Consider the following 23844-nt stretch of genomic DNA (forward strand, 5'->3'; position numbering starts at 1 on the left):
CCATATTCAATCGAAATTATTTTCACTTTATATCAGTATATGTGCAGGACATGTATATTTTTGAATATTCCTACCAAATAAAATATAACCAAACAATACTTTCTTAAATTATTATAGTTTTTCAAACAATAATGGATTTTGAGTTGTAATACAAACAAACTGGCCACAGTGAAAGGCCACATCTTAAAAATTGTAATTAGCACGAATGGAAAAAGGACATTAATTACTCAATGACTATTAAAACACACATTCTAGCACTTAGTAGTTCTACGTATTGTACGTCATATACTGTATATTTAAATATATAAAAGTTTCCTTGATATCTAAACTTGCAAGGTTTGCACAAACTCTGACCAGCATTTAATATTCTACCCAGCACAGTATTGCCCTAGAGACCGTTGTTATACGTACTCAACTTGGCTGAATGATATTATTAATGTATAATTAATGCTGTTTAGCTAGATCGAAGCTTGATATTACATTGTTATTTCAGCTGCTTAGATTTTCCGGAATTAATATTAAAATAGTGTGTTACAAGTGATTGTTTTTTATGTAAGCACTACCATGAGTATCTAAAATATGGGTAACTCAAATGTTGGCAAAATATTTCATAGAATTTATCATTGCAAAAGATAATTTGAAAAATATACTTATTAAGGTAGCACTGTAAAAAAGTTACTTTTTTACTTAACTCAATAATGATGCACTTGTAAAATCCATTAGTATTGTTTAGGTATCTATAGATTTTATAAGCCTAATAACTTTTTACCTAATGGATGTGAGTTCACAAGGAGTTTTACTTAATTTTAATAAACAAGTCGAATAGGATACTGAACAGTATACTGAGTGAGTCAAAATAACAACGATCAATAAATTCCCCTAAGCACTGTGAAGAATAATCTAGTACTTATTATCATTGTTTATTTACTTGATTTAACTTATGATTGTTATACAAAATAATTAGTTGGGGATGTTAGATAAAAGATTGTTATAAAAGTGTGTTCAATGACAAAACAAAATTTTTACAAGTTCTGTACTCATACTATTGTATTTAAATTTGATTTCTTGCTTCACTAAACAACATTTTGAAGACACCAGTCCATGAGAGGCAGTGAGAGGACATGACAAAACGCAGCTTTCGCACGTCACCTCAACAACTACGGACAAGATTGATTACTACTACTATTAATGTACATCTCAGACTCGCTCAATAAGTTCACCATGTGGCCACTCCCACCAGTTGCTTGTTCAGGGTACACATTTGGTTTTAGCCTTTACAATTAAAATATTGGATTTCTTATACATGTAATGTACTGTAATTTATCACTATGACAAAAGACAACAATGTTCCTCAAACAAATAGTTTATAATACAGTAGTCTAACGATGGGGGTGAAAGTTTTAAGTCTGAACAATGGTTCGGAAGTTTGTGAAGAATATTAATTATAGGTCGTTTGAAGCTCAACTAAAATTATTGTAACAATATTTATTAACTTTCCCTCATATGGGTAATTTTTACTTAGATTTGTTTTTATTTTTCAGATTTCAAACGGTGGATGTAATAGAGTGAAAACACGAATTGAAGTTATAAAAAAATAGGGTAAGTCTATTTCCGATTCACATCGTATTGGCAAAAAAAAAAAAAAAAAAAAAAATGACAATGTTGACAAGGGTTCTTAAAATAGATTTTAGTGGTTTGTCAATTTATCCTGCTTATGAAATCAATGCCGGTGGTTAAAATACAAATACTTTAATATAAAAAAACAACAATATTTCTTTAAACCATACTGAACAAAACAATAGTAACACTATTGCGTTACATGGCATTATCTTTTAAAATGTCTTGGAGGACATTTTTTATTGATATAAAAGCGTCACAAACAATTGATTTGTGTTTCTGACTGGCCATTATAAATAACAAGGAAAACAAGCTCTGTTATCCAATTATAAGGCTAATGACCGAACTTGAAATGAACTACAGAAAGCTAATTGCCAGATAATCTTTTTGTTAAAGTTGTTTATTTCAATTGATTTACTAAATGTGTATTACATTAGTAAACTATATTTAGAAAGCATCATTGAAAACTAAAACCATCGACTTTTGATATAACTTCAGTATCTAATAGTCATTGCTAAAACACACAATTATTAATTACTTAACCAGAATGCCAAGAGTAGTTAAACGTGTTTTAAAAGAGAAAATGGTTCTTTAATACTAACTTACCTAATAACGTATCCCATCATGCAATGACCATTATGCTGCGTCTTTAATTGTTTAAATTTTAGTTTTTTTTATTTTCTTCTTTAATTTTGTTAGTTTCATCATCAAAAATTTGTATTTTGTTTTTAAATTGAATAACTAATTGATTTTTTTATTCAGTCTAAAATGGATAGGAGAGGGTTTTCTTGTTTTCTTCCCAAGATCAACAACAATTGTCCCTGCTTTCTTTAAAATTAACTAGCTATTAGGAAAAAAATATTCTTGCCAAGTAAAGTAGTTAAAGCTTTAAAATTGTCAATTATAAGTGGTTGCAATGGCCAAACCTGTTATATTTTATTAATTTTACTTTACTTAACAGTTTATCATTTGTATTTTAGTTACAAGAAAATAAGTAATTAAATAATTTCACAAATCAATACATTCTTTTACAGGCCATGACATGAGGATGGACGAAGATGCTCTCTTCGCAAGGATACTCAATGACTCGTTGTTCACCAAAGAGGTAGGATTAATGAATGAATAACGTAAATTAGGAACATATGAAGAAAATACTTTAGTTTTCAATAGTTTAATACGTGTGCATTCATCTTCGTAATCTGAATTACCTATCTAAAAGTCTTAAATATGATAAGATGTAAAAATCTCAACGCATAAGCCTAACATGTTTTATTTTCCAATGTTTTGAAAAAAAAAGAAAAAAAAATACTAAAAGAAAACAGGAAGGCCTTCTGGACAGGGTATATGAGTGGTTATAGCACTCATCTGGTAACCAGAAGGTCAAAGAAGGTTGAATTCTGAAAAATTTCAGTAAATTTTGTGCTAAGAATTCCGGCAAAAATGCCAAAACTACACGAGACAAGACGAGACTAAAATTTGAACAATAAATGTAGTAACTAAAACTTAAAGCTTGTAAAATAAATATAATAATAATAGTAAATACGTTTTTTTGTTATGACCATTCTCGTGTTTCTTAGAGAGTCACATTATTTATAGGTTAAAAGTAAACAAAAATATTTAAGTCAATCTTTTGGATGTTACTGAATACAAATTTAAAGACAAACCAGTAACTTTTAATTGTTAGTATAGAATATGTATAGCGTTCACTTGCAGCAACTTTTATGCTTACCTTACATAGAAGGGGAGAAATGACGATCTCAACACACGATGCCTGATTTTTCTACTTTAGTGAAAACCTATTGTGTTTGTCTCCTACTGTTTTTTACATTGGGCAGACAATTGAGTGTCTTATGTCCTAATGACAGATATGATATCCTTGTTTCCAGCAACTGGAGTGTTTCTTGGGGAGACATGAGGAGGAAGAGCGTCGCTCACAACAGACCAAGCCAGAAGTGTTGTGTCACCGAGTGTGGGACAAATTGCTGTGTTGGCCTCCTACATTGCCGGGTATCTGAGCCAGACTACTGTGTGTCTTATATCCTAATGACAGTTGTGATACTCTTGGTTCCAGCAACTGGAGTGTTTCTTGGAGAGTCATGAGGAGGAAGAGCGTCGCTCACAACAGACCAAGCCAGAAGTGTTGTGTCACCGAGTGTGGGACAAATTGCTGTGTTGGCCTCCTACACTGCCGGGTACCTGGGGCAGACTACTGTGTGTCTTTTATCCTAATGACAGTCGTGATACCGTTGTTTCCAGCAACTGGAGTGTTTCTTGGAGAGTCATGAGGAGGAAGAGCGTCGCTCACAACAGACTAAGCCAGAGGTGTTGTGTCACCGAGTGTGGGACAAATTGCTGTGTTGGCCTCCTACATAGCCGGGTATCTGGGACAGACTATTGAGTGTCTTTTACCCTAATTACAGTTGTGATACTCTTGGTTCCAGCAACTTGAGTGTTTCTTAGAGAGTCATGAGGAGGAAGATCGTCGCTCACAACAGACTAAGCCAGAGGTGTTGTGTCACCGAGTGTGGGACAAATTGCTGTGTTGGCCTCCTACATAGCCGGGTATCTGGGACAGACTATTGAGTGTCTTTTACCCTAATTACAGTTGTGATACTCTTGGTTCCAGCAACTTGAGTGTTTCTTAGAGAGTCATGAGGAGGAAGAGCGTCGCTCACAACAGACTAAGCCAGAGGTGTTGTGTCACCGAGTGTGGGACAAATTGCTGTGTTGGCCTCCTACATAGCCGGGTATCTGGGACAGACTATTGAGTGTCTTTTACCCTAATTACAGTTGTGATACTCTTGGTTCCAGCAACTTGAGTGTTTCTTAGAGAGTCATGAGGAGGAAGATCGTCGCTCACAACAGACCAAGCCAGAAGTGTTGTGTCACCGAGTGTGGGACAAATTGCTGTGTTGGCCTCCTACACTGCCGGGTACCTGGGGCAGACTACTGTGTGTCTTTTATCCTAATGACAGTCGTGATACCGTTGTTTCCAGCAACTGGAGTGTTTCTTGGAGAGTCATGAGGAGGAAGAGCGTCGCTCACAACAGACTAAGCCAGAGGTGTTGTGTCACCGAGTGTGGGACAAATTGCTGTGTTGGCCTCCTACATAGCCGGGTATCTGGGACAGACTATTGAGTGTCTTTTACCCTAATTACAGTTGTGATACTCTTGGTTCCAGCAACTTGAGTGTTTCTTAGAGAGTCATGAGGAGGAAGATCGTCGCTCACAACAGACTAAGCCAGAGGTGTTGTGTCACCGAGTGTGGGACAAATTGCTGTGTTGGCCTCCTACATAGCCGGGTATCTGGGACAGACTATTGAGTGTCTTTTACCCTAATTACAGTTGTGATACTCTTGGTTCCAGCAACTTGAGTGTTTCTTAGAGAGTCATGAGGAGGAAGAGCGTCGCTCACAACAGACTAAGCCAGAGGTGTTGTGTCACCGAGTGTGGGACAAATTGCTGTGTTGGCCTCCTACATAGCCGGGTATCTGGGACAGACTATTGAGTGTCTTTTACCCTAATTACAGTTGTGATACTCTTGGTTCCAGCAACTTGAGTGTTTCTTAGAGAGTCATGAGGAGGAAGATCGTCGCTCACAACAGACCAAGCCAGAAGTGTTGTGTCACCGAGTGTGGGACAAATTGCTGTGTTGGCCTCCTACACTGCCGGGTACCTGGGGCAGACTACTGTGTGTCTTTTATCCTAATGACAGTCGTGATACCGTTGTTTCCAGCAACTGGAGTGTTTCTTGGAGAGTCATGAGGAGGAAGAGCGTCGCTCACAACAGACCAAGCCAGAAGTGTTGTGTCACCGAGTGTGGGGCAAATTCTGCTGTGTTGGCCTCCTACATTGCCGGGTACCTGGGGCAGACTACTGTGTGTCTTTTATCCTAATGACAGTCGTGATACCGTTGTTTCCAGCAACTGGAGTGTTTCTTGGAGAGTCATGAGGAGGAAGAGCGTCGCTCACAACAGACCAAGCCAGAAGTGTTGTGTCACCGAGTGTGGGACAAATTGCTGTGTTGGCCTCCTACATTGCCGGGTACCTGGGGCAGACTACTGAGTGTCTTTTATCCTAATGACAGTCGTGATACCGTTGTTTCCAGCAACTGGAGTGTTTCTTGGAGAGTCATGAGGAGGAAGAGCGTCGCTCACAACAGACCAAGCCAGAAGTGTTGTGTCACCGAGTGTGGGACAAATTGCTGTGTTGGCCTCCTACATTGCCGGGTACCTGGGATACACTACTGAGTGTCTTTTATCCTAATGACAGTTGTGATACTCTTGGTTCCAGCAACTTGAGTGTTTCTTGGAGAGTCATGAGGAGGAAGAGCGTCGCTCACAACAGACCAAGCCAGAAGTGTTGTGTCACCGAGTGTGGGGCAAATTGCTGTGTTGGCCTCCTACATAGCCGGGTATCTGGGACAGACTATTGAGTGTCTTTTATCCTAATTACGGATATGATACCCTTGTTTCCAGCAACTGGAGTGTTTCTTGGAGAGTCATGAGGAGGAAGAGCGTCGCTCACAACAGACCAAGCCAGAAGTGTTGTGTCACCGAGGGTGGGACAAACTGCTGTGTTGGCCTCCTAGGCCTACATTGCCAGGTACCTGGGCTAGACTACTGAGTGTCTTTTATCCTAATGGCAGACATGATACCCTTGGTTCCAGCAACTGGAGTGTTTCTTGGAGAGTCATGAGGAGGAAGAGCGTCGCTCACAACAGACCAAGCCAGAAGTGTTGTGTCACCGAGTGTGGGACAAATTGCTGTGTTGGCCTCCTACATTGCCGGGTACCTGGGCTAGACTGCCATGTTTTTCCGAGCTCAATGGTATCCAGTACGACACTACAAGTAAGCCTAATATAACTATATTTAATCATGTTATAGAACCTGTATTCTAACTCTATGGGTTAAAAGAAATGCATTAAAAAGAGTATTTTTTGTGCATAACTTGATCCACAGCAAAAAGTGATCATCCTTATACAAAACGTTTTTTTTTTACGTCTACACAGGTTAAAACTATTAAAGACCTGTAACGTCATTATTCCCATGGGCTTTTAACACCTTGATTCTGATATAGGGAAAATAGTGTAGTCCTTTCTATTCCATAAAGGCCTAAAGCCTTGGTAGGCTACCTGAACTATAATGATTTCCTACAGAAAATAGTTGAGTTCTGGCAATCATATACTTTTCTGAGAAAAACTCAATATTATTTGGTCAACCAATCGGAAAGCAGCGTTTCCAAACGACCCTCCTCTCCAGGACATGATTCCTGGCCAAGGAAGAGTTAGCTCCCTCCAAGATCCAGATGGTAAGATCAAAGATGATGGATTGTCCATAATAGCTTATGGGGAGATCTCTGTTCTTAGAATATCTAGATAATTTATGGATTCGAAGTAGGTGCTGTAACTTTTGGGAGCTGCAATTGTATTTCACCAACAATTTAACGTGTTTTATAATGAAAATTTGCTCATTAGTTCAATGGTTCAAGCTTTTATGCCCATAAGTCCTGTCATAATTATCACAAATTTGTTGGCAATCCAGCCAACGACCACTCAAAATAATATGTAGAGTTCAATTGCACATTTAGAACAGGTGTAGTCAATACTATGGTCATACTATAGTCATGGTCATACTTGGTCACATTCGTACAAGCATCTAAAAAATACTTAGTCAATTTTCATATTTTATCTTTTTACGCAAAACTTAAAAATTTTCAACTCCACTGACATTTACACTGGTTGCAGAGAACGCCACAAGATGGTGCCACGAGAACGGAGTGTGGGACAACTACACGGACTACACGACTTGCAGAGAACAACCTGCGTCTTCAGATAACGATCTGCAGGAAGGGGAGGGGGTGGAAGTCTCAACAATCCTCTACTTTGGAGGTCACACCATGTCCTTGGTGGCACTCGGCTTGGCCGTCTGGATATTTGTGTACTTCAAGTAAGTTGAAGGGGACTATATGTAAAATGTGTTCTTGGAAAATAATTTCGGCTTCCATGAATTATTATGGTTGTTAAAATGGGCTAAAGAAGTTTTTCGCTTTGGTAGCTGTTGGTACAGCGATTGCATTTATTTTTTTATTTTTTGCTTGGTCGAATATTTTTTGAATTTTTTAATATCCTCCCTACATGCCATCTTGCTTTGTAATATGTTAATTTAGGACCTTGTTGAATGCTGTTATCATTGCTGTCTATTAGTATATGAAATAGTCTATTGTTAATTTGTTGTCTTTTTCCATTATTATTAGCTTATATACATAGCTTTTTATTTTGATAGTTGTTTGTTCAATGGTTATTATTGACTTTTAGTATTTTATGGATATATTTAGTGTATAAGCTATTTCCTCTCTGTTGCAATCTTTAATCACAAAATGTAAATCAAGTCTGAAAATGTTACTATTATCACTTTCTATCAGCATTTTAGCCGTTTTTTTGTGTATGTGTAAAATGGAATTTTCCGTCACTGAATAAATCAAATGTTGACTCATTCAGTAAATCGAGCTTCTCATCACTTCGTGCTAACCTTTCTTAAACTAAAATCATTATCGCTATCCTAAAGGAGAATTCATTTGTTGGCTAGTTAGTAAGCAATTTCAAAAGAGTCCACCAGAATTGTTAAGGCGAAATGTAAAATTAAGAAGACGGAAACTGGTCACAAACACATTCATATTCAGCAGATACTTAAGGAGTTCAAAGTTGTTTTTGCTGTTCAGAGGTATTAACGTTAAATGGACTAGTAAGAATTTATAAGGTTCTTTAGCTTATTGCAATAACTTCCTTACCAAATTCTCCCAAACGTATTACTTACAGTCTTGAGCCTACGGTTTTTGCGGAACGCGTTTTGTTCTTTAGGTTATGAACTCCTTGTACTACAAGGTTTTTTACAACGGTTATTGGTTTAGTACGATTAATGGTACAACGGTTTAGTACCTTGTTACTTAAAGGTTTAATTTAATTGGCTGTGTCGGTGCTGTTGCCCATCCAAATGCATAGACCCGAAAACTGGAGAGATACTAATGTGTGTTTGTTGGTAAAATTTATTTATGTTTTTCTCTATGTGTTGATGGATCTTTTAAAAACAAAAACGAATTTAGAACTACGAAACCATTGGGTAAAGACAATGTAAATAAATAGGTCACGTGGTAGTGTATATCTATCTACTATCCGCAGTACTATCCTGATAATTAGACCAATTCGTATATACCAAAGAAAGAGGTTGTTCGGATTCCACTATAAAATGTAGGTCCCTTAGTCACCATTAGCTGTATGGGCTATTAATTAACAGCTGTGTCTAAGGAATATGTCGGCCTTAGTCATTAACAAGACTACAAGATCGCGCCACTCATCATACACCATTCACACTCCATTCACTCCATTCATACTTGGCTTAAAATACCTACTTTGTATGGTGGTCATTTCAAAGAAAAGTATAAAAGTATAAAAAGTATAAAAGTATTTAATGTTTAAAGCTGTAGTATTAGATACTAAAGATTAAAAGAAATACATGAATTGGCCAATATATTTGTTCTAAAAAGCGGTAGCCAGATAAACCTAGAGTATGTAAATTAAGTTCATAGAGAAGGAAAAGTTAAATAATTACGTGAAGGATAATCCATTTGCTTGTGTAGAAACAAAGACTAAAGTAGGTAACGAGGCGGCTTTAAACAGTAACTTAAAATTGGTCTGAGAGCGCCAACTCTGAGGCTAATTACGTTGTCTCCAACTTTAATTGGCTTCTATCCACCTTTGTGTCACAACAGTAACAAGGGCAGAGGATCGCCTTCGTAGCATTTACTCAAATTTGGACTAACAAACAAATGTTGCTCTGATCCCGAATGCATGTTCAAGTATCAAATGTGTTCTAATAATGATAGGGTGAATGTAACTACGTATTTTATTAACCATTTCGTGATCTTTGTCATTGATGAAATAACAGTAAAACACACATATAAAAATATGAATGTATATTTAATAGAGTGACTAATGTTTCATTGCCAAATTTAAGTTTTAAACGTTTTATCTTAATCAATTCCCTTGTCCAAGTTAAAAGAAATCAAATAAGTTTTGTGGATAAATGATTTGCTAAAATATTTGTTGATGGTAGTTGATTTAGATATTTATATTTTAAATCTATATTTGTCACGTTTTAAGATGTAGTACAATGCATTCGTTTGATTGAGAATTTTAACTGGTTTTCAGGATTGTGCAAGGAAATATAAATGTTATGGGTAAAAAAATAATGACTACAAAAATAGATGGTTTATAATCTTCAAAAAGTGATCTAAAGCAGCTTAAGAAAATATTTTATACATTAAGACAATCACTTTTCTTTCGTCAAATAAAAATACAAGCATTTGATTTCTAAGTATGTTATTGTTAATAACGGTAAAACCATTTTATACCAAGAGTGTACTACTATTTTTCAGAGATTTGCGATGCCTACGCAACACGATTCACACGAACCTCATGTTCACGTACATGTTGGCGGACTTCATGTGGATCCTCACCATTATAGTACAGGTACGTCATCCCAATCTTAGACCAGTAATGTAATAATAATGTTGGTAACCCTTTTGGCACAATAATAACGTATAAATGATGACCATAATCCTAATTGAACATACCAACTAAACAGACCACACTACGCTGTTTTGTGGTTTAATATCACACAGTTGTGATTATTAAATTAATACGCATGCAATAATGGATTTTATTTGCTTTTGGTTATACCGAATGTATAATAATTTGTTATTTTCACGGAATGTTCTAGATGACAGTACAGATGGATCTGACAGCTTGTGTCATGCTCATACTTCTTCTTCATTACTGTTATCTGACAAACTTCTTCTGGATGCTGGTTGAAGGTAAGTTTTAAAATATAATCTTTGGTTAGTCGTATAAACAAACCGTTGTTATTAAATCGAATTTGTTTCGGAATCAACTTAACATCTGACGTATTCATAATAACACAATACATGTGTTAAATGCAAAAAAAAACATGTACAATTCATTACTATAGAATGTTCCACGTAAATTTAATTGAGAGCAAATTATTCTGATTTAGACTTTTTCCTACTTAAAACTTCACATGTTTTCATATCAGCATGAAATAAAATGTTAACCGTTATAGAACCGTCTACGTGGTTGACATAAATACCTTTTTTTATAGTACATTTTATGATTTAAAACTATAAATTCAATTCTGAACTTACTTAATTACAATTTCAGAAATCAAAATGTTTGATTTAAGCGAATAAGACTAAAAAATTAAAATAACTGGCTCACAACCATATATATTTTTAGATATATAAATTTTAAAATAAATACCCCCACCCCCAAAGGAAAATTTGGTCAAAAAGTTTGTGAATTTCCCCTTGAATGTAATTAATTTCCTATTGCCCTAATATGAACACAATTATGACAATTTCGAATAATTTTTATACGTCAAACTTAATTATTTATCAATCCCCACCTAAAATGTCAAGCTTCTTTAAATACCCTCCCAACACGCGCCAATCCCTCCCATTCGTAAAATCTTTCACTCCAATTCGTGTTTAGAAAAATGTTTCTTTCTTATATGAGCCAACACCGTGCATCTGCCTACAAAATGGAAAATGTTTTCGTCCTCTTGAAAATTACAAAGTGAGCAATGCAAATTTTGTTCTACAATCAAAGATTTATAATTTAGATATATTGCCTCAGCTCTCGCCTTGAAAATCCAACGCTGTAAGTTGTTGTAGGCTTTCAGCTTATTTATCCAAACCTTTTTTAACTGCATGGTTGGAATTTAAAATAATTAAATCTGTTATAACTTGAAAATTAAAAATTTAACTAAACAGATCGTAAAACTCATAAATATGCAAGTGACGTAAAATTCAGCTCACTGCATTAAGTCGAAGTGATCTGGTAAAGCCTTTGGTTCCGTCTCGTCGTTTTCAATAGAAAAGCTAAGGAGTTTAAAGAGAGACGGTTCGAAGAAGCCAAACAGCCTTTCAACTCTGAGAATCGTTCAAGTGTGAACTAAGTGTTTTTCATTCAGATGGAATTGGTTGCCTCAAGCGAATCGTTTAAACTTCATTACACTGCTTCCACAAATTGGATTTGTTTGCTGGATATGCAATTAAAATCAATTCAATTAATTTACTTCTGTTTTAAGTTTTCAAATGTTTTTTACACTTAATATTCCCACGAGCTTTGTTATTAATATAATTTAAGAAGTCTAATTTAATTAAAAGCTAAATATACCATCAATCACACAGTTATGAAAACCGTATTATGTAATTCTTCATTGGACTTGGGAAATATTAAAAATATAAAACAGTAATATCAACAAAAAAGTGTTCTTTTAACTTCTTTCATCGACCATTAAACTCTTTTTAAGAGTGTTAGACTACCAATGTGAAAGATTGAAAAGTAAAATTTACATTCTGTACAAATAATTATTTGTTAATACCCTAGGTGGGTAAATTTCTTATACTCTTTTAGCTTACAGTATTCAATTGTTTTGTAAAATTTTTTTGTGGATAGGTGTTTAGTCATATGGGATAGGTTTTGTTTTGCCTTACACTAACATTACTAACATTTTTTATGTTGTGATTAAGGTTGCCATGTTTTCATAATTGAACATTATTTTATCAATTTTTGAGTTTTTAGGTGCAACGGCCTTTCATCATCTTTAACCATATAACCATAACCATACTTCTGTTTCATATTATTTACAAACTTTATACTTGATATTGTTATACATTCTGCATACTTTAAATGTCATACTTAACTAAAATTTCGTCTTGTAAATTAGTAGATGCAAATATTTTATGGTTCAATATTCTGTAGATAATTTGAGAATCAAACAATTTAAACATATTCAACTAAGGCACTTGTTTTCAGGTCTTTACCTGTACACTTTGGTCGTCGTCACCTTTACTAGGGACAACATCAAGCTGAGGGCTTACATCGTCATTGGTTGGGGTAAATATTTACTTCACGGTTGTTGACATCTTATATATAGATTTCTCTTTTTTAGTTGTTTATAAGACCTTGGAATGTTTTGAAATTGTTTAGAGACAAGTTCATTGTAGGTTTATGTTTAATACAGCTAATATTCATACAACATTTATGGAAAATGGAAAATATCACTTCCTTAGAGAAAGTATTTTTGAATTACTTGGATTACAGGTGAAAAATATGTCACTATACATTTAAACTTTTACTAAGTTTATACAAATTTGTATTGACCGTTGAAAGTGTATTCCATCAAGGGTGTTTCAACCCAAATATGAGTGAAGGATAAATATAGAATAAAGTTAGCTACATTGTGTTATGCAACTGACTGCGATCAATAAAATTGTTTGATTAGCCTAAACCATCCATCCATTACATTCCAAACCATCCATTCCAGCCTGGACAGGTGGGTCCAGTTTCGAATCATTACAAAGCTGCTATATTTTCTAAGGATCGAACCAGTGACCTTTGATCACCAGGCGAGCACTATAACCATTTAGTACCCAGTTGTTCACATTACTACCAGTAAAAAGGTTAAGTTAGTGAAAATGGGTTAATTTTGTGTGGTTAAGGGTAAATTATACGTTGTGAAACAAAAAGGAAATCTTAAGCAAATGAGTAGTATGTATTTTTTGTGAGTAGTTGTAATTTGTTTGGTAAAGTTTTTCTGACCTCATAAATAAGAACTATTAATTGTAAATCTCAATAAAAGTCCAAGCAAGTTATATTTAAAGTTATTTTTAGTGAACTGTATTGAGTGTTTATTTTACAGGGATCCCCGTCATTGTTGTGTCAGTGTGGGGAATAGTCAAAGGTCTGACAGACGTTGACGTAGATCCTCAGGTGAGGCTTAGGACTATTAACTATTTACTAGACTATTTATTGTAAAAGGGCCTCAAGGGAAAACACTCTTAGAATAGTTAACATAACATTGTACAATCAGTGTGAGAAAACCAATAATTTTCTTTCAAAATGGAAACTTACGTCAAAGAGTATTGATAAATGGGTGGGTTTTTTTATTTTACTTGAGATATTGAGAGAAAATGTAAAACTAATTTATGATTAACGTGAGAAAATAATACCCTGTTCACAATAACAATAACTTCTCTTATAAACAAAACAAAAAAGTTTTAAACTGCATTTAAAAGTTAATATAGGAAAAGAGGATGACACAAACTATAATGCCAGTTAATTTACGATTAGAAGTGAGACATAAGGCCTTATGGACTTTTAACATTAATACAATTAAATATGTGACTTACTAAATAATACACACGTGCAAGAAGACTCATACCATGGTTTTATTACATTGTAGGTACGAAGCAGGTATGCCAACTGTCCCTGGATGACTCCTCATCCCTACGACTGGATCTACCAGGCACCAGTGGCTGCAGTTTTAGCCATCAACCTTCTCTTCCTCTGTATGATCATGTGGGTAAGTGTCAGAAAAAAGTGTCATAATTCATTTTAGAATAGTAACAATGTAATATTAAATTAATTTTTCGTCCGTTTCCATTCTGCTATGGAGTACAGTGTTATATGGTTTACATTGTTACAAACATTTAAGGAAACCCAGACAAAGATAACAAAATATAGAGAGAGCCTTTTAGAAGTAAAAGGTGATGTCTGTACATCAGCAAAATGAATTGCAAACACGTGATTTATGTGATTTTTTATATCATGTGAGTTAAATAGATGACGCCTATCATGTATGTGTTTCTATTAACTGAGTAATATTTCAAGCTCAAGCTCATCCAAGCAGCTGTTTTTTTTTCATCCTGAAAATGTTAAATATGGTTTTTGCCTGAAAAATGCCTGTCCTTAGTCTAATTTTTTAACACCCAATATAAATAAAGTATAATTAGATTATGTGGTTTCTTCACAAAGAAACCACATAATCTATAGCCATAAAATAGTTGTAAAATAAGTTTTAGCTAAGTATGTTGGTAGTCAAACGTTGTATCTTCCTGTCTTCTAATAAAGAAGTTGATCTTTATATTTTAGTTTTTTTTTTTTTTGTTTAACACGGAACACAGCTTTATTAGACATTCTATTTGGACATGTCACATCTCCTAAATATACTTGGCCTAAGTGTCTTACAGTTTTGAAAAACACAAATTTATTTAAACTAAATGGAAAGAAATAAACAATTTGTACTCGCATTAATAGGAAAACAATTAAAATAGTAAAATACTTTGCCATCATAATTTACGTGAAAACTAAGCATATTGTTGCTTTGAAACCATACTCGACTAATAAACAGGGTTTCATGGGGTAGGATATCTGGGAACATATTAGTACATTACTAAAATTTTAATGTAAATTTGTAAATAAAATGCATTTAACATAACATTTACATACATATTTCAATGCATGTTTAAACCGGAGGTTTTGCTCTCTCTGATTACATCAAAATGGCTCATGGTGGGAGGGGGTGTGGGTTATGGTGGGAGAGGGTATTGGTTATGGAGGGAAGGGTGTGGGTTATGGTGGGAGGGTAGCGTTGATGTAATTTACCCCGTGTTAATTTATTGACAGGAAATAACCACAGCTGTCTCCTTCAGTGACGAGTCTCGTGGTTGTTCAACAACCGCAATATTGTCGTTGTAACTCTGTTATAACTATGAATTCTAATTATTTCATACACTCTTTTAATATTGTGTTTATTTAATCCTCCGTGATCATTTTGTTAACGGTCATTGTGTAGTTTAAGAGTTATTTGCCAAATGTTAAGTATATAACTATAACCATGAACATAACTCTAACTGGAGGATTTACTTGGATCCCCAACAAAAGTGAAACATTATTATATAAGCCATTTCATATCATGATAATAGGTAACCGTAAACGAAATTAATAGTCCTTGGAGGGTAGTGGCCATCTTGTATAATTTCAAACAGCTGCTGAAGAGTTATTTATCGTCCAAAAATATTTGTTCGGACACCAAAGTGATTGTAATTTAAATATCTAGTATACTGTGAGATTATAATTTTTCCTTGTAGTTATTTAATTGTTTTATAAATTAGAACGTGTAGGCTCCAAGGACAACCGGTATTTTACCTTTACAAATGAACGGGTGATTAAAACTGAACAAACAGAATATTTTCAAATCAAAATGATTGATCTATTTTGTAGAAATATAATTAATTATATGGAATGTGTATAGTTCTACCTTTGTATCAGGTATTTACAGGATTTAGTATACATTATTATTTATTTTATTAATTTATTGCAAAGCAAGCAATATTAAATAATAAAACACATTTAAAATAGGTGTTTACAAAATAAACACCTATTTAAAGATATTAATTCAAAAATTTTTTTCATATAGGAAATGGAGTAAACAAGTGACTTATGTTCTATAAGTCTGAAACAAATGCAATAGAAATGTTAGAATGTTTTATCTATAGTAAAAAGTAATGAATAATGTAATTACTTCTTTGCAATTAGGAAAAGTGCACAATTTGTAAGAAGAGAATGAATTATTTCGCAGTAAAGTTGACCTTATTCACCAGCGTCCGGTTTATGCTTTCTTTCTAACATTTGCAACATTTTGAAATAAATATAAAAAACATCTTTTAAGAAAATGAAACTATTGTATTTGGTTATTTAAATTACTCGAAGTTATTTTATTTAAAATTATAAGGGGTTTTAGTTAAAATGGCACACGTACTTAGCCTTTAAACATTTTTTATGGACGGTTTATCTATAACCGATTAGTAAAATTAAATTCTTAAGATGAGTCGTAGAAGAGTATAAACCAGAGTATGTCAATATAACACACGTAGTTTAGAAAGATATATGAAATATCACAAGTTACCAAATAGTATATTTCGTACCTAGGGCCGAAAATGAGGTTTTGCCGGCTCGAGATAGTTTTTAAGTTCGAGACGAAGTCGAGAACTTAAATCGATCGAGAGCTGCAAAACCATTTCGGTCCGTGGTACGAACGCTATTTTTCACCACACTATACCCTATTACCACTATTCACCACTTTAATAATGCACACTGATAGTAAACACAACAACTACAACTTTAAGGTTATGTAAAGAAATAAAATTTGAGGAATCAGCAAAAATAAAAATAAACAGTTGCTAGGCAACGGTGACAATAACACAATTCTATTGCAATGCTATGGATTTTGATTGTGTATTTAAAATGCATTCATGTTTTAAGTAAGTAAGCGGACAGCTGATTTTGCGGCCCCGGGCTGTAAAAACCTGCTCGGTCCCCAAATTACGATGACAGCTGGCATGACCAGCAAAACGTAACTTTCAGCCACCAATTAACGTATGTAATACAGCTAAAAACATCATAGTGTGGTGAAAATACTGTACTGTATATCCATAATAATTAGTATCCAGCTGTTTAGACGGGTAATTCCCAGTTTTCCTATGTTTTTGGATAAAAAATTGTGTATTGAAATGAGTCAGTTCAGACAACCTAACGTCATGATAAGATGTTTACAAATATTGACCAGAATTGAAGAACACGATGCAAGAAAATAACAAACGTTTTAAGTAGAAGGAGAAAAATGTGCATTTTATCACTAGTTCTTATACACAAAGTGACACCTTAAAACAATCAATAGATGATAAAAAATTAAAATTATCGCAATAATAGTTTGAACAACGTATCAGCATCATCATTCACAATCAAATTTAAACTAGAAGCTTGAACAATTACATAAGTTAAAAATGTTATCATACTAGAAAAACAATTGTTAATCTTTATTTTCGGTACAGTTAAAACGTAGGTTTATAGTATTTTAAAGTCACCATTTGACATTTTCGTGATGGAAAGCTGGGATATTTCAGATTCAGATTGAATATTTATGAATCCATGTTCGTGTCCAATCGCGTTTGTTCTCGTTGATCACTCATTTTGCATATTTTGGCATTACTTTTTCAACAATCAAATATTGGTTGAATTTGTATATAGGTATGCTTATCAAATATTTCTTAAAATCTTACTGAAAAGTAAAGTGTGAACTTAATACCCACGCCACAAAATACATGGTATATTTCCGAGCTAAAAAACTGAATATCTTTATATCAGATTTATAAACGTTCTCTAGATGTAACGCCAAACTGTTTTATTAAGCCATTATTATTAGAGAGCGTCACAGACAAGTAAGTAGCGTCAGGTAATCTAATCTGAAGAGCGACTGAAAGCAGCATCGGTAATTGAACGGCGACAGCGAATTATCCTCGCCTTTTGCATCGTTATAAATAATATGGCATATTCCTGTTTTCTCTATTTAAAAATCAAAAGCTTTGCAATGGAAACAAATGTTTTATATATATATTCTATAAATAAAATGAATCATTTTACGGATTTTCACGTTAGGATAGGTTTTTCTTCTAAAAAAGAAAGTTCTTATAACTCGAATGAACAATGATATTTGGTTGGTGAATCCAACACCTATTAAGAAAAGTAAGGATTGGCGGAATGTACATTTAGGCTTCTATGTAAGGTGTCTCAAACCCTAACTCTTAGACCTCACCTAAAACACCAAATAAACAACATTGTTGAAAATGGTTCATAATTCCTTGGACCCTAAATTCTTGGTCTTTTGAATTTAGGTATTTGTTTTTTGAAGGCTTGGATTCAATCTTATTAGTAACCAGTAACGCTACGTTATAATGCCAATAAATTATGGTTTACGGTCACCCTCAAAATATTAGATCCAACCAGCGAGTTCAGAATATGGATAACCTTGGCGAGGAGAAGAGCTGTATTAGTAAATCTCCTTACACCAAAAGGCATATAATATTCTGGAATCTGGCTAGCAGGATCACTTTTAGGAATACATATGTTTAAGCTTTTTGACATTGCTAGGGAGAAGGTAAAAATATATTTATGCACAATGAGATCCTCAGCATCCTCCTGTATTTTTAACTATATCACTAAGTGTTTCTTTCTTAAGTTTTCCAAAGGGTAAGGCCTATCGAGATCGACCTTCTTAGCCTTAAGTATGGCCTTAGTGAACTGCTTGACACAGTTCCATGTGCCCTCTCCCTGGAGGAAGACATAGTGCAATATTTACACAACACATTAAATTTATGAATGCCCACTTCATTGTAGCAATAGCACAAAATGTACTTGACCATTGTATGTTCTTGTGTACTTTTATGGCCAACTATATACCTTCTACTAAATGCTATGGTTGTAGGTGCTGATAACCAAGCTGCGTTCAGCTAACACACTTGAGACTCAGCAATACCGCAAGGCGGCTAAGGCTCTGCTGGTGTTGATACCACTGCTGGGTACCACATACATCCTGGTGATTGCTGGTCCTTCTACTGGTCTCTCGGCCAACATACACGCCTACGTGCGTGCTATACTCATCTCTACACAGGCAAGTCTCTTGAAAATCAGGTGTTAGCATCCGTTTACGAAACATTAGTTTAAATCGGCCTTAGAAAATTGTTTGTCATTATAGTTATCTTTTAACAACTAACTATGATCACAAGCAAGAAATTTAAACAGCTTGAAAAAAATAAACGAGCTTATTTGATATGTTTAGTTATTTTGTAGTACAAATAGTTGTTGTATCAGAATGTTTGCCAATCTTATTATCTCCTGATTTAGCGGTGGCTGTTTGAGTAAAGCTCTTTTAAAAAAGGATTTGTTTAAGTACTTTGCTACCACAAGTCGTACCACAAAGGATCTCTAGTCTTCTCCACGAGCACTTTGTACTGTATCAGGATTCTGTAGTGCATATTCAATATTTATGTTTCTTATACAAAGCTAGGACGACGAAAAAACTGTATATTGTCTTTATATACTAGAAACGCATTAACTATACGAAAATGGCATTAATCTGAATTTATCTGTTTGATGATTCATTCTGTAATTCCTACTCTATAAAATTCATTCTGCCTTAGCATTCACTCTGTAAATCTATTCCTACGGATATATGTCTAAGATTCACTTATTCTGTCTTTGAAAAGATGTGTTCTGTCTGTGGATTCTCTGTCTATCCTCAATCCAAAAACTGTGTCCTTTCAGGTCACTAAGCAATTGCTTTTTCTTCTAAGATTTGTTCTGTCCAGGGATTCACCGTGGCCTTGTTCTACTGCTTCCTAAACTCAGAGGTACAGACAACAGTCAGGCATCACTTAGACACGTGGAGGGAGGAGCGTCACCTGGCGATGGGTCGGAGATTCACCTACACCAAGGACTGGTCTCCAAACACCAGGACGGAGAGTATCAGGTAAGCTTAGGTGTTCAAATGCTTCTAGTAAGTAGTTAAATATAATGTTGCTTCGTATGCTTCTTATGGTTCCTAATCTTACGGTTATATGGTATAGAAAAACATTCAACAAGAGAAATGCTAATCTTCTTACGAAATATTTGTAACATATGATCTTTGGTAACATGAAGTCTTGACTAACATCAAGTTGGGGGATAAACAATGTGGTATTTACAAATAGCTTAAATTCATCTGGTTAGCACCTTATCTACCGTGTCTTAGAAACCGTGTCTGTGATGGTGATAAAACCAGCCCTTTTGTGGCATTGGGGAGGTTCTGCTAAATCATAGGATGGCTGGACGGTTTAAATGTTGTACGATGTGGAAAAAGGCTCTGCATTTTACGGTTATGGTTGATTTTCACTTGAGGGTACTAATCGAAAGGATTTTCTTTAAGTGACAATAATGATAAAAGTCTGATAACGTTGGTTTTCAAAAGTCCAGAGGTTTTAAAGCGATTAACCGATACTACCATTTAGGTTTTGGGTAAGAACATTGGCAAGTTGTATTGCTAAATAAAATATTTTATTTCAATTTTTCACTTGACAGAAATCAAGATTGCAGTATCCATAATAAAGTTTAATCACTCGTCTCAACAGTTTAAAACTATTAGGTAATCGAGTTGATCCAAATACTTGTTTCAAAGTGCGTAAAAATCTGCACTTTACTAATATGGATTTTTACTTTTTTCAGGCTATGCAATACCAAGAGCGCAAGTAAGAAGAAGTTTCGGAAGAGACAGATGTCAGTGAGTGAAGCTACTACGATGACAGTTGTAGGAGGAGTTCTCAACAAAGACTTAGTGCATAACAAAGACGTTCTAACAAGGACTAACAATGGTGCGGGAACAGTGCATACAACAGTGATAGCAAACTATGAGACTATGGACGAGCACGCTGTCTAGCGACGGCTGAAATAAGGTCTGTACAGTGATTTGGTGATAAGGATGGATGATGCTGCAGGAACGGTGCATACACGAGTGATAGCAAACTATAAATTATGGACGAGCACGCTGTCTAGCGAGGCTGAAGTAGGGTCTGTACTGTGATTTGGTTTTAAGGACAGATGATGCTGCAGAAACAGTGCATACAACAGTGATAGCAAACTATGAACCTATGGACGAGCACGCTGTCTAGCGACGTCTGAAATAACGTATGTAGAGTGATTTGGTGATAAGGACGGATGATGCTGCAGAAACGGTGCATACACCAGTGATAGCAAACTATGAAACCATGGACGAGCACGCTGTCTAGCGACGGCTGAAATAACGTCTGTACCGTGATTTGGTGATAATGACAGCTGATACTGCAGAAACGGTGCATACATCAGTGATAACAAACTGTGAAACTATGGACGAGCTGTCTAGTAACAGCTCTGAAATAAGATCCGCATCTAGGTGTAATGAAACAAAAGATAACAGTGGTACATTTTACACATTATAGTGAACTATAAAACTATAGACACCCTGTAAAGAGTCAACCGAAACTACAGTCGGACCTTGTGTTGTGGTAAGGTGGGGTTATACAACAGCCCCGCATGAAAATTAAAATAATTATTTTAACCCAAGTTGAGATTACACCGGCTGGACTCAGCTGTGGACCATTCACAACTTTACCACGATTAGTTATTTGAAAATGAATTAAATTAAAAGCAAATTAACGAAACGTAATTTACAATAACTACTATTTTTTATTAAATGAATGATCCACAATGTAAGTAAGTTCTTGAGAATGGAAATTATACCTTAAAAAACGGTTAAATACGATATACTGGTAGAATTTATAATTTGAAAACTACTTCTGTGTAAGGTGTTTCGTGACGTCAGCAAAAATTATTATAAACATAGCATGTAAAAAAACATGGGCATGTTGATAGCTATAAGACACTCTACCATCTTTTATCTAACAACATTTAAATTTTGACAACATTTTTATTTTAATTTTTATAATTTTTTACACGGAAATCAAAGATGTTTTAACCGTAAAAATTCTTATACATATCCCTTATTTTGTAAGTTTTGTAACTTCAAAATCGTTATCGTACTTTGTATACCACAAATTAATATCACTACTATAATAAGAGAGAATGACAACTTTCTACGTCAAGTAACATCAACTTTTGTTATTTATTTAAGCAACATGACCTATATACGATCAACCTCTTATAAATATCATTGTATGTACATAAATAATAAAACTATCGATATCTTCTCATATCATACGTTTAAGGATTGTAAATACTTATATAGTAAATGTTTTTTTTATTAAAGCTGAAAACAAAAAAAAAGTGTGTTTAATCACCACTTTTACATACAGTATATTTCCCTTTTTTGCTATTTCATTATATTCTTTACAAAATAAAACAAACCAAAGGAGGCAGTTACAAAGGGTGCAAAATAAGGATGGTTTAGTTATTAGCTTCAATAGCTGGGGGACGTCAGAAATATGCTTAAGGTATTTTAAAATAATACATCTTCTTATTGAAGCCAAGTTAATTATGCGGCATTATTATTTAAATAACACATGTATTAGTTTAAAAAATACATATGTAATATCATATACATTTATGAAACATTTTTTACAGAATAAATATTGAAATATTGAAATGTCAGAGATATTTTTCCAGAAATGATTTGTTTCTAAATTACCAAAGATTGTTTTAAAGTAAAGTAAATTGACCCGTTGGTTTTGAGACTTTTCTGTTATGATATGCCTGTACAAACAATATATGCTCTAATTTGCTAACATGTTCAGAAGTGACCTTTCGGTAACATTCCTGCTTGGTTGACTTCAATTACATATTCTGCTACCCCAGCTAGCTTTTGGCTGTTGATATTCAACTTTACTCATGGCAAACTCCATGTTGGCAGTAATTTGTGTTATTTTAATGTTATTTGTGCTGCTTGTTTTCACTTAAATATACATACGTGCATTAGAAAATATAAAGGATAGTTTAGTTTTAAAACATGTTTCACGGGAATTGATGAAGAAATTTATGGAAACTGAGAGCTGGATATTTTTAGCCATTATAATCCAGTCTACAGGAAAACATTCTACATAATTCCACATTGTCACTGAATAACATTTGGTAGTAGTTTATAATAACAAAAAGAAACAGTCTTTGATTCTAAATGGTAACAAACAAACTAGACTACATAAAAATAACGACCTTAATACTTAGGCCTAATACTTGATAATTACGAAATAGTATTTTTCAATTTTTACTGAGTGTATACATTAGAAAAAGGAAACCCTATAAAATACAAAATAGTTAAAATAAAATGAACCTTACTCAGTTCTATAGCAAACAGACCAAATTTCCTGATATTCAAAGAGACGGAACATGATACTTGATGATATTACACAATAAAGCCAATGAATGAAGAAACTGCTAACGAAATACAAACAGTATATGCAATTCAATACGAACATTTTGCATGTTAGTTGATGAGATGTTCACTTTAATGGAATTCTGTATGTGACGATCAATACTTACCTGTTGACACAGCATTACATCTATGAATATTTAGGGTTTTACAAGTATTCATAAAAGCATTATTTACTCTTATTAGCCACAAAATACATGGGTAATAAGTAATTTTTTTTAGAAGCAGAAAATCTAATAGGGCTTGCAGGAAAATTAAATTTTGCAGAAATACTAATTATTTTATTCCTGCTTTAGCCATTTTATTTTTTGATGCTGTTAAAAACACGCTTTCCGCTTTTACACATTAAAACTTGACGAAGGAAAGGATTTCCAAGTTTACATGATTATGATTTAACTATGAACTAATGAAAAAATCATTAGAAACACCTCTTATGTGGTGCACAGGGTGGGGTAGGTTCCAAGTTATAATGGGATAACTTCCTGTAGCAGATTCATCTAGACACTTCATAATAAGTAAATGAATCGTCTAGTTAATTGTTTCGTTGTTAATTCGTTGTTAATCGTTGGTAATTGTT

The 23844-nt window shown here is 34.2% G+C and overlaps 1 protein-coding gene and 1 long non-coding RNA gene across 2 annotated transcripts; both read left to right on the forward strand.

The window, feature by feature from the left end:
- The first annotated feature begins 1557 nt into the window (after window positions 1-1557).
- LOC128993830 (uncharacterized) lies at window positions 1558-3616 on the forward strand. The gene is made up of 3 exons (XR_008490832.1): window positions 1558-1599; window positions 2652-2722; window positions 3504-3616. It is a non-coding gene; the product is annotated as an uncharacterized LOC128993830 (long non-coding RNA).
- A 1392-nt stretch (window positions 3617-5008) lies between these two features.
- On the forward strand, window positions 5009-20863 carry LOC128995680 (calcitonin receptor-like protein 1). Its single transcript, XM_054420697.1, has 15 exons — window positions 5009-5083; window positions 5169-5495; window positions 5541-5684; window positions 5726-5998; window positions 6096-6245; window positions 6287-6467; window positions 7364-7565; window positions 10051-10144; window positions 10395-10488; window positions 12512-12592; window positions 13398-13468; window positions 13941-14060; window positions 18801-18986; window positions 19684-19844; window positions 20576-20863. Exons 1-15 carry the CDS (start codon window positions 5009-5011, stop codon window positions 20784-20786), a joined length of 2370 nt encoding a protein of 789 aa, XP_054276672.1. The 3' UTR covers window positions 20787-20863.
- Window positions 20864-23844: the final 2981 nt, after the last annotated feature.

The sequence above is a fragment of the Macrosteles quadrilineatus genome, unplaced genomic scaffold (assembly GCF_028750875.1).
Source record: "Macrosteles quadrilineatus isolate MER2022 unplaced genomic scaffold, UCM_ALF_1.0 Scaffold_5__1_contigs__length_97177068, whole genome shotgun sequence".
In the NCBI taxonomy this organism is placed as follows: Eukaryota; Metazoa; Arthropoda; class Insecta; order Hemiptera; family Cicadellidae; genus Macrosteles; species Macrosteles quadrilineatus.

What these genes read in the sequence shown, in the direction of transcription:
- LOC128995680 (XM_054420697.1), top strand. Translation starts at nt 5,009, where the DNA reads ATGAGGAGGAAGAGCGTCGCTCACAACAGACTAAGCCAGAGGTGTTGT. An exon ending in CCTGGGCTAGACTACTGAGT is followed by an intron (nt 6,246 to 6,286) that starts GTCTTTTATCCT and finishes CCTTGGTTCCAG; the next exon opens with CAACTGGAGTGTTTCTTGGA. An exon ending in CTTCTGGATGCTGGTTGAAG is followed by an intron (nt 10,489 to 12,511) that starts GTAAGTTTTAAA and finishes ACTTGTTTTCAG; the next exon opens with GTCTTTACCTGTACACTTTG.